Source organism: Ranitomeya variabilis, chromosome 6 (genome assembly GCF_051348905.1).
Source record: "Ranitomeya variabilis isolate aRanVar5 chromosome 6, aRanVar5.hap1, whole genome shotgun sequence".
Classification (NCBI taxonomy): Eukaryota; Metazoa; Chordata; class Amphibia; order Anura; family Dendrobatidae; genus Ranitomeya; species Ranitomeya variabilis.
The window spans coordinates 428,373,930-428,386,266 of NC_135237.1; the positions used below are offsets into that span (position 1 = coordinate 428,373,930).

General features: G+C 45.8%; 1 protein-coding gene across 1 annotated transcript in view; it reads right to left on the reverse strand.

Annotated features, from left to right (window-relative positions):
• Nucleotides 1–12,337, reverse strand: part of LAMA3 (laminin subunit alpha 3) — a 287,589-nt gene that overhangs the window by 194,263 nt on the left and 80,989 nt on the right. Inside the window, exon 6 of the mRNA XM_077270374.1 lies at nucleotides 10,968–11,065. Coding sequence (XP_077126489.1) covers nucleotides 10,968–11,065 — 98 coding nt within the window. The remainder of the gene's footprint in view (nucleotides 1–10,967; nucleotides 11,066–12,337) is intronic.

Genomic DNA, 12,337 nt, shown 5'->3' on the forward strand with positions numbered 1-12,337 from the left:
CTCGTATCCCCGAACAAGTGTGGGATCCATTGGAGAGCAGAGGGTACCAAGATTTAAAGACTCCATAATAACAGGGTCTGTACTACAGGACTGGCGTATAGCAAATGTGGTGCCAATATTCAAAAAGGGGACAAAAACTGAACTCGGAAATTATAGGCCAGTAAGCTTAACCTCTACTGTGGGTAAAATCCTGGAGGGCATTCTAAGGGATGCTATACTGGAGTATCTGAAGAGGAATAACCTCATGACCCAATATCAACATGGGTTTTACGAGGGACCGTTCCTGTCAGACTAATCTAATCAGTTTCTGTGAAGAGGTAAGTTCCGGACTGGACCAAGGGAAACCAGTAGATGTAGTGTATATGGACTTTTCAAAAGCTTTTAATGCGGTGCCACACAAAAGGTTGACACATAACATGAGAATAATGGGTTAAGAGCTGGCTCAGGGATAGGAAACAAAGGGTGGTTATTAATGGAGCACACTCGGACTGGGTCGCGGTTAGCAGTGGGGCACCACAGGGGTCAGTATTGGGCCCTCTTCTTTTTAACATATTTATTAATGACCTTGTAGGGGGCATTCAGAGTAGAATTTCAATATTTGCAGATGACACTAAACTCTGCAGGGTAATCAATACAGAGGAGGACAATTTTATATTACAGGATGATTTATGCAAACTAGAAGCTTGGGCTGATAAATGGCAAATGAGCTTTAATGGGGATAAATGTAAGGTCATGCACTTGGGTAGAAGTAATAAGATGTATAACTATGTGCGTAATTCACAAACACTGGACAAAACCGTCAATGAAAAAGACCTGGGTGTATGGGTGGATGACAAACTCACATTTAGTTGCCAGTGTCAGGCAGCTGCTACAAAGGCAAATAAAATAATGGGATGCATTAAAAGAGACATAGATGCTCATGAGGAGAACACAATTTTACCTCTATACAAGTCACTAGTTCGACCACACTTAGAATACTGTGCACAGTTCTGGTCTCCGGTGTATAAGAAAGACATAGCTGAACTAGAGCGGGTGCAGAGAAGAGCGACCAAGGTTATTAGAGGACTGGGGGGTCTGCAATACCAAGATAGGTTATTACACTTGGGGCTATTTAGTTTGGAAAAACGAAGGCTAAGGGGTGATCTTAGTTTAATGTATAAATATATGAGGGGACAGTACAAAGACCTTTCTGATGATCTTTTTAATCACAGACCTGAGAAAGGGACAAGGGGGCATCCTCTACGTCTGGAGGAAAGAAGGTTTAAGCATAATAACAGACGCGGATTCTTTACTGTAAGAGCAGTGAGACTATGGAACTCTTTGCCGTATGATGTAGTAATGAGTGATTCATTACTTAAATTTAAGAGGGGACTGGATACCTTTCTGGAAAAGTATAATGTTACAAGGTATATACACTAGATTCCTTGATAGGGCGTTGATCCAGGGAATTAGTCTGATTGCCGTATGTGGAGTCGGGAAGGAATTTTTTTCCCCAATGTGGAGCTTACGCTTTGCCACATGGGGTTTTTTTTTTTGCCTTCCTCTGGATCAACATGTTAGGGCATGATAGGTTAGGCTATGGGTTGAACTAGATGGACTTAAAGTCTTCCTTCAACCTTAATAACTATGTTACTAAGATTTGCCGCAAAACACTGCCAATGTGAAAGTACCCTTAAAAGGAATTGTTACTAATCTTACTTTTTTTTGTTACAAATCCTCAGAACATTGTAAATTTGTAAAATAAGTAAAAATCAGCTTACTGATCCTCCACTTCCCCCATTCTGATACTTGCTGGGATTACCAGGAGGTCCCATGAAGTGTCAGAATTGGTGCAATAGGGAGTATGTAAGGTAAGTCTTTTAGGTAAAGAATTACCGTAAATTTGATTGAAACAAAAAGATACAACTTCCTAGTAAACTTTAAAGGGCTTGTTCGGTCTTCACTCTGTGTAACTGCAGACTTCTGAATCCTTACAGCAGGCACATAGCATGCAGAAAGGATTCTCCGGTTTGTAATTTGCATACAAGCGGTCACGTGCTGACTAGTCGTGTGCAGACTCGCTCAATACAATTGAACTAAGGCTGAGTACGTCTAGGCGGAATTTGGCCAGAAATATGCAGAAGAATGGCGTGTTCTGTAAGGGTTCGGAAGTCTGCCATCACATGGAATGACTGCAGACTTTAGCAGAATACTAGATATCCTTAGACTGATCAAGACAAATCCTGAGTCTGCAAATGACCAGTGTTCTCTGCAAGGGGGACTGAAATGTTTGGATATTTGGTCTTGGGTCTTATTTAAGAGCTTGGTATTGGAGTCTGAATAAATTTTGCATATTGGTTTCAATTTATTAAAGGGTCTGGCTTAAGGTCTAAATTCATTTAGGGGTTTGGTCTGGAGCCTGAATATACTTTGAGGTCTGGTCTAGGGTATAAATCAATTTCTACTGCTATAGAGGCTGGCTGCAGAAGTTGTGCAGGGGCGTGCTGATAGTTTGTGAGCGCCGACTGAAGCCGCTCAAGGGAACACCTCTATGACCGAAAGTCAGTGGTTCACGGGAACAATAAAGTCAGTTTTCTCCCAGTAACAGCGCCTTCAAAAAGGCGGCCGAACTGCTAATAATGCAGTTACCTAAGGGTGGCAGATCTGTTTCTGAACACATCAGAATGAGAATGTTTCTGCTTGTGCATGGATGTCTGGAAATCATATTTAGTCCTCATCCAGTTAGTGTATAAGTGAAATAAGAGAAGTTTTGCAATTTCTTTATTTTTTCATACATGGAAATCACTGATGAAACACTGTTGGTAAAAACTGACACACTGACCAAATACTGATGAAACACTGATTAAAAAATAGTGTAGCACAATGGTCCGTGTTTTTACATAGAAGACAAATCACGAACATCTGAATGAGGCCTTATAAGTATGGAAACATTGCAGAAATTTCTAATATTATAAAGGAAATCTGTGACCAATTTTTTTTCTATCCATTTGAGAGCAGCATGATGTAGTAGCAGAGACCCTAATTCAAGTAATGTATCACTTACTGGGCTGTTTGATGCAATTTTGATTAAAAACAGTTTTATATGCAGCAGATTTACCAGTTATATGAAAGCTAAGCTCTATAAAACCCACACCCATACCACTGATTGACAAGTTTCTCAGCACACTGTGCATAGGCAGAAAGCTGCCAATCAGTGGGTGGGGGTTATACAGAGCTCATGAATATGGAGGACAACATGTTTACTAGTTCTCTAGTGATAATTTCCTGCTAATAAAACGGTGATTTTGTTAAAACTACAGCAAGCAGCCCAGTAAGTGACACAGCACTGGAATCAGGCTCTCTTCCCCTTCATTATGCGGCTCTCAGATTAGGTGGTAAAATCCTGGTGATAGATTCCTTTTAAGTAAACCACCTGTAAAATGGAGTCTTAGGGTATGTGCACACGTTCAGGTTTCTTTCTTTTTCATGATAAAAATGCTATAAAAACTCATTAAAAACGTATACATTATACATCCTATCATTTAGAATGCATTCTGCATGTTTTCTGCACATGGTGCGTTTTTTTCCGCGAAAAAAACGCATCGCGGTAAAAAAAAGCAGCATGTTCATTAATTTTGCGGATTTTCCGCGTTTTCCCCGCAATTCTATGCATTTGGAAAAAAGCACAAAAAAAGCATCAAAAAACGGAAAAAAAACCGCATGCGGATTTCTGGCAGAAATGTCTGGTTTTTGTCAGGAAAATTTCTGCTAGAAATCCTGACGTGTGCACATAGCCTTAACCTTGGTCACTTTCACCCTATTTTTATAGGGATATAAATGCAGCGCCCCAGAGTCCTGGTCGTTGCAGTACTGTGGCTCCGCCGCTAAGGGGGGCTATGGTACGTCTGATGGCACTGAAGGAGTTCATCTGACCAGGTATCACAGACACCAATACATTTCACAGTCGGGCCTCCAGGGGGAGCTAAGGGCACTATTCATTAGGCCACTCCTCACAGTCTGGTAAAACTGGGGGTTAGGCAGGAAGTTAGGGAGAAAGCTGACTGGGTTGGAACCAGGCAACACCTTGTGGCAGAGGGTGTTGCAGGGGAAGATTCAGAGGGGTCCCTGTCAGGGGTGGGATCCTGACAGAGGCCTAGCGAACAGAGAGAGAACGTTACGGGACCACGCCTGCACGATATAGCGGCGGTACCCCAAGAAAGGATAAGAAGCGAAGTTTATTGTGCTGAGTGAGAAACGAGATCAACGCAACAAGGAGAATACCAGTAGGAGTCGTGCTGTAAGACGAGGCAACATCCTATTGAGGCGCATAACCGGTGGCCGGAACGCCGAGGAAGTATAGAGCTCCAAGCCAAACTTCAAACCTACGGCAGGACAGTCAGTTATAGGCGGGCTGTCTCACCCAGACCCAGGAAGACACATGGGGGTAACAACAGGAGTGGGGCGACGCTGGAGTCCCGGAAGAGCTCCGAGCCTCCCCGTCATACGGGTGCGTCCTATCCGTAAGATCAGGGGGACGTAGAGGGAGAACATGAGAATCGAGTTGTGAGGGAACACGAGAAACAGACACAACAGTTGTGGGGTACTATCCCGTAAGCACAGCAGGGGAGGACCACAACACAAGCGCAGGAAGGTAGGCACAGATTTCCACCTGCAAAGGGAACTCTGGAGGTGCCATCGGACTGACCGGACTTGCGCAGCCCTGTTAACCGTATTCCGGACTGAGGACTCAGAAGCCTTCAGTAAAGAGGTAAAGAGACTGCAACCTGGTGTCCTCGTTATTTACTGCACTGCACCTCCACCACCATCCACATCTAATATTGTACGCCCCTCAGCAGGGTCACGGACCGGGTCTAGCCACCGTGACAACCCCAGAGCAGAGACTCAGAGGCCCGGTACCGGGTACCCCTCGGCCCTGCGGCAGTGGGGGCGCTACATAAACACTTAAAGGGAAGGTACCGCGTTTGTAGATCAATAATAAATCACTGTAATGTAGCATAACATGCTGCTATAACCAAGTTTTAAATGCATGTGAAACAGATTTCGTGTGTTATATGAGTTTAAAGAAGGCACTGGGGGCTGACATCTTGGTTTCACAGCAGTTCAGGACACTAACAGTGTCATATTATGGCACCCCATGGACATAGGAGATAATAGACCGGCCAGAGATAAAGGTGGGGGAAGGGGGGATGGCAAGAATGTTAAGGTACCGTCACATTTAGCGACGCTGCAGCGATAGCGACAACGATGCCGATCGCTGCAGCGATAGCGACAACGATGCCGATCGCTGCAGCGTCGCTGTTTGATCGCTGGAGAGCTGTCACACAGACCGCTCTCCAGCGACCAACGATGCCGAGGTCCCCGGGTAACCAGGGTAAACATCGGGTTGCTAAGCGCAGGGCCGCGCTTAGTAACCCGATGTTTACCCTGGTTACCAGCGTAAAAGTAAAAAAAACAAACAGTACATGCTCACCTGCACGCCCCCAGCGTCTGCTTCCTGACACTGACTGAGCTCCGGCCCTAACAGCACAGCGGTGACGTCACCGCTGTGCTTTCACTTTCACTTTAGGGCCGGATCTCAGTCAGAGCAGGAAGCAGACGCTGGGGGCGCGCAGGTGAGCATGTACTGTTTGTTTTTTTTACTTTTACGCTGGTAACCAGGGTAAACATCGGGTTACTAAGCGCGGCCCTGCGCTTAGTAACCCGATGTTTACCCTGGTTACCAGTGTAAAACATCGCTGGTATCGTTGCTTTTAGTGTCAAACACAACGATACACGGCGATCGGACGACCAAATAAAGTTCTGGACTTTATTCAGCGACCAGCGACATCACAGCAGGATCCTGATCGCTGCTGCGTGTCAAACTAAACGATCTCGCTAGCGAGGACGCTGCAACGTCACGGATCGCTAGCGCTATCGTTTAGTGTGACGGTACCTTTAGTCACAAAACAGGAGAGACATAGCATGCACACAACAGGGATCACATACCCTTCCCTCATATATCTCTTCTGTGATCTCCCACAGGCCAGCACACTGCTCTCCTGAAATACTCTGTGCTGCAGTCACCCTGCTCCTTCCCCTATATATCTTCCCTCTGTGACCCTGGAGGTGACTGTCTCTCCCAATGGGTGCTGGATCTCTCCCCATGTGTGCTCTCCATCCCCCTGTGCCTGTTCGCTCTCGCTCCTATGCACTCCTCTCCCCCTGCATGTCTTTCCCCATTGCACACACAGCTCAGTGCTTGCGATAACAGGAGCTGCGGGGGTCATGCTGTCACGTTAGCGTGACCCCCACAGCTGTGACTGTCACCTGCGGTAACGCTACCGCCGGTACTGTCGGTCACAGCGCTGCGGGATCATGCTGGCAGATGTCAGTGTGATTCCGCAGCTGACTGTGACCTGCAGCGGTGACTTGCGGTAAAAAAGCAGGCGCGGACCGATGAGACTATTGCTCCCATTAGGCTATGTCTGATGGGAGAGTAGTATCATCTGCCGCTACCTGTGCTCACAGTTTAAAAAAAAAAAAAAAAAAGTTACATTACATACACATTCACATAAAAATAAAAAAAAATTATACTCACGGCGGCGCAGTGATCCACTGCAGGGGGCATCTCATCCTGTCAGTCTATCGCCGGCTGTCTTTGAGAGCAGTCATATCACTGATCGTCGTGGGACATTATGGATTATCTTCTCGGCGGGTAGGTGAGGAATATTTGTGGTTTATTTTATTTTTGTTGCAGGAGACAAGGACGAGGGATTCGGGGATTATGCGTTCGGTAAGTATAGTTTAATTAAGATTAAGAAAGGACTTTATTCGGGCCGTGTCTTTATTTACAATACAACTATAGGATTAGTAATGGATAGGTGTCTCATATATGCCTCTCCATTACTAAGCTGTGGGTTTGATGTCACCTGACAATAGAAAGGTGACATCAACCCCACAAATATGAAACCAACTTGCCACCGCTACAGGGCAAGTGGGAAGAGCCGGGCAAAGTGCCAGAAAAGACGCATCTAATAGATGCGCCATTTCTGGGGCGGCTGAGAGCAGATGGTTTTTAGCCTGGGGGGGCAATATCCATGGCCCCTTCCTAGGCTATTAATATCCCACAGCTGTTTGCATAACCTTTGCTGGTTATTATAGGGGGACCCCACGTAATTTTTTTTTTGTTTGGGGTCCCCCATTTTAATAGCCAGTAAAGGCTAAGTATACAGTTGTGCGTGTGTGTGTCAGCGTGTGAGCGTCAGCGTGCGCACACTCCCCCCATAGACCAGCACACTGCTCTCCTGAAATACTCTGCTCCCTCCACCGTATATCTCTCTCTGTGACCTCCCCAAAGACCAGCACACTGCCATATGGATCACGCATAATGCTGCCATATCTATTTATCACATAATACTCCCATAAAGACCACACATTATACCGCCATATATATTTATTACATAATACTGCCATATAGATCACACATGATGCCACCATATATATTTTTTACATAGTACTGTCATATAGACTACACTTGATGCGGACAAGTATGTGTGATCTGTATTATGGCATTATGTGTGATCTATATGGCGGTATTATGTGAGAACTATATGATGTTTATAGCTTAGGAAGGGGCTAATACCCATGGATCTTTCAAGGCTATGAATATCAGCCCGCAGCTGTATATTTAGCCTTTACTGGCTATTAAAATAGGGGGACCCCCCAAAAAACAACATGGGGTCCCCCTATAATTAATAACCAGAAAAGGCTATGCAGACAGCTGTGGGCTGATGTTAATAGCCTAGAAGGGGCCATGGATATTGCACCCACCCCCTTCCCGGCTACAAACACCAGCTCAAAGCCACCCCTGAAATGGCGCATCTCTAAGATGCGCCAATTCCGACACTTAGCCTCTCTTCCCACTACCCTGTAGAGGTGTCATATGGGTAATATTTGTGGGGTTAATGTCACCTTTGTATTGTAAGGTGACATCAATAAGACACCAATCCATTACTAATCCTATAGTTAAGGGGTTAAATAAACACACAGCCAGAATAAAGTATTTTAATTAAATAAAACACTACACACTTTCTCATCTTTATTAGTCAGCTAACTGTGTAACGCCCTCAATCTCCTGAAAAAAACCCAAACAAAACAGCAGTATACTCCCTGTCCCCGCACACACGGACACCCACACACGGACACCCGCACACAGACACATACATATTCACAGTTCACAGTCTCCGCCCACACACTCTTCCTCCTCCGCAGCGTTTATCGCACGGAACTCCACAGCAAAACCTCAGATTTTTACACCTGCTGTTTTGCGGCAGATTTGCCTAACTCAATGGTAGTCAATGGGTGCAGAAACGCTGCAGATCCCCAAAAAGAATTGACGTGCTGCGGGAAATAAAACCCTGCAAATCAGCGTGTATTTTTCCGCAGCATGTGCACAACAATTCTCAATTTCCCATTGACTAACATTGGTTGTGCACTACACTGCGGAATTGATGCATTTCCGCGCATCCAAAAACGCTGCGGAAACGCATCAAAATCATCCAAGTGTCTCACCCCTGCTATTCCATGTGTATCGCTCTCCATCACACTCCATGTCTCTCATCATACTACATGTCTCTCTCCTCATCACTCTCCATGTGTCTCACCCCTGCTATTCCATGTGTATCTCTCCCCATCATGCTCCATGTGTCTCACCCCTGTTCCATGTGTATCTCTCTCCCTATCACGCTCCATATGTGTCTCACTCATCATTCTACATGTCTCACTCATCATTCTACATGTCTCTCTCCCATCAGTCTTTCTCAGCCATACCAATGTATCTCTCCCCTCCCTCCACAATGCCTGGCAATTCACTGCAGACCTGGATCTCCTTCTTATCTTACTGATGGATGAGTCACAGACAGCTCCGCTCAGATAATGCTGCTCCATACACACCACATGTCTTCACTCTTCCTCCAGTCCACCATGCTGCTGAGCCCACTGTGTTCTGCTCCTCTGTAAACTCTGTAGCTGTGTTTCTGATGCAGTAACTGCTGGTGATAGCAGATCACAGGGCAGTCACACACAAAATGGCTCTGCCCTGTGATGCTGCTCTTCATTCTGCCCTAGGGATATTAGACCACCCAAAAGGGGAGGGAAATGGTGATGTCAGCAGTTACTGCCCCAATTTTCCAGCTAACAGTAAAGCTGGTAAAGGCTGAGTCACACATAACGATATCGTTAACGATATCGTTGCAACGTCACGCTTTTGGTGACGTTAGCAACGATCCCGCTAACGATCTCATTATGTATGACAGCGACCAACGATCTGGCCCCTGCTGGGAGATCGTTGGTTGATTGGAATGATCAGGACCTTTTTTTCGTCGCTGATCACCCGCTGTCATCGCTGGATCGGCGTGTGTGACGCCGATCCAGCGATGTGTTCACTTGTAACCAGGGTAAATATCGGGTTACTAAGCGCAGGGCCGTGCTTAGTAACTCGATATTTACCCTGGTTACCATTGTAAAAGTTAAAAAAAAAACAGTACATACTCACATTCTGATGTCTGTCACGTCCCCCGGCGTCCACAGGGTTAAAACTGCTTTCGGCAGGAGCGCTGCTAATATGCATGCGCTCCAGACGAGAGCTTCCCTGCACTGAATGTGTCAGCGCCGGCCGTAAAGCAGAGCACAGCGGTGACGTCACCGCTGTTACTGCCGGCGCTGACACATTCAGTGCAGGGAAGCTCTCGGCAGCAGCGCGTGCATATTAGCAGCGCTCTTGCCGAAAGCAGTTTTAACCCTGTGGACGCCGGCGGGGGACGTGACAGACATCAGAATGTGAGTATGTACTGTTTTTTTTTTTTACTTTTACAATGGTAACCAGGGTAAATATCGGGTCACTAAGCAAGGCCCTGCACTTAGTAACCCGATGTTTACCCTGGTTACCCGGGTGCTGCAGGGGGACTTCGGCATCGTTGAAGACAGTTTCAACTATGCCGAAGTCGTTCCCCTGATCGTTGGTCGCTGGAGAGAGCGGTCTGTGTGACAGCTCCCCAGCGACCACACAACGACTTACCAACGATCACGGCCAGGTCGTATCGCTGGTCGTGATCGTTGGTAAGTCGTTTAGGGTAACGGTACCTTAAGTCTTACTATAGCTGCTTGAGGTCTAAAATGGAAAATGCTCCCCCTAGTGGTAAATATATATATTTGTAAGAAAATACATAATATTTTTCATATAGAAATGTTTGCAAACAGTGCAAACATTGCATTAATACATTTTATTTACTATTTTAAGCTTAATTTCACAAAAAAACAAACTACAAGAAAACTGGTGGCACCTTCCCTTTAAATTAAAGAGTACCTATCAGCAATCTGAGCCTGCCCTTTTTAATTCATAATAGAGTGGTGATTTTTCTAAATATAAGTTATTGTCAAAAGTGCACAGAAAAAAAACCCTAATGCCTAAGTGCCCCCAAATTTCCAGGCTATGGGATCCCGGCATGCAGAACTGGATCCAACAACCCTTCATGGCCGCTCCTGCAGTAAAAGAGCGAGATTAGAACAGCTCTAATGATGATTATGTTCAGTAACTGCTTAGTAAACTATGCGGCGGCGCTGTGTTAGTGCAAAATCTCATGATAACAGGCAAGATCTTGTGCTTTCACCTAGAGAGGGTCCGCGGAGAAGGATCCCACAACCAGGAGGTTCTAGCAAAAGTCGGACCCATTCAGGGGGTATATGGATTCCTTATCAGCGGTTGTGACACAAACATATTTCATTAAGGAAAAATGACAGTCCTTCACTGGCAATAGTCTCTCTGGCAATCTTTAAGTCAGACGACCAGGTCTTCTTCTCTTCCTTTTTTCAAACATGATCACAGTCTACTCAGAATTCAAACAGAGATCTGCGCACATATCTCTAAATCTTCAAGGAGTTTACAGCATTAAATCAAACAGGCTAAATTGTGAATATCAAGTGTTACTTACAGGTTCTGGTTGCCAAAACTCCGTACACTGCAGACATTAGCATGACCATGGCATACACAGCGACCTCCAATGCTTATATCCTTAATACTATAATAATACTAAAAAAATAAACGTATATTAGCTGTTGCTTAAAAATGCACACAATTCATCAAATAAATACTAAAATATAGCATTGTTTATATATATAGTATATATACTGTATATATACACTGCTCAAAAAAATAAAGGGAACACTTAAACAACAGAATATAACTCCAAGTAAATAAAACTTCTGTGAAATCAAACTCCACTCCACTCAGGAAGCAACACTGATTGACAATCAATTTCACATGCTGTTGTGCAAATGGAATAGACAACAGATGGAAATTATTGGCAATTATCAAGACACACTCATTAAAGGAGGGGCTCTGCAGGTGGGGACCACAGACCACATCTCAGTACCAATGCTTTCTGGCTGATGTTTTGGTCACTTTTGAATGTTGGTTGTGCTTTCACACTCGTGGTAGCATTAGACGGACTCTAGAACCCACACAAGTGGCTCAGGTAGTGCAGCTCATCCAGGATGGCACATCAATGCGAGCTGTGGCAAGAAGGTTTGCTGTGTCTGTCAGTGTAGGGTTCAGTGGCTGGAGGCGCTACCGGGAGACAGGCCAGTACACCAGATGTGGAGGGGACCGTAGGAGGGCAACAACCCAGCAGCAGGACTGCTACATCCACCTTTGTGCAAGGAAGAACAGGAGGAGCACTGCCAGAGCCCTGCAAAATGACCTAAAGCAGGCCACAAGTGTGCATGTGTCTGCACAAACGTCTAGAGATGGGGGTTGCGCTCATAGCCCAACACTGTTCAGGACGCTTGGCATTTGCCACAGAACACCAGGATTGGCCAATTCACCAAAGGCGCCCTGTGCTCCTCACAGATGAAAGCAGGTTCACACCGAGCACATGTGACAGATGTGACAGAGTCTGGAGACGCCGTGGAGAGCGATCTGCTGCCTGCAACATCCTTCAGCATGACCGATTTGGCAGTGGGTCAGAAATGGTGTGGGGTGGCATTTCCTTGGAGGGCGGCACAGCCCTACATGTGCTCGCCAGAGGTAGCCTGTCTGCCATTAGGTACCGAGATGAGATCCTCAGACCCCTTGTGAGACCATATGCTGGTGCGGTTGGCCCTGGGTTCCTCCTTATGCAGGACAATGCCAGACCTCATGTGGCTGGAGCGTGTCAGCAGTTCCTGGAAGATGAAGGCATTGAAACTATGGACTGGCCCGCCCAGTCCCCAGACCTGAATCCGATTGAACACATCTGTGACATCATGTCTCGCACAATCCACCAACGTCACGTTGCATCACAAACTGTCCAGGAGTTGGCGG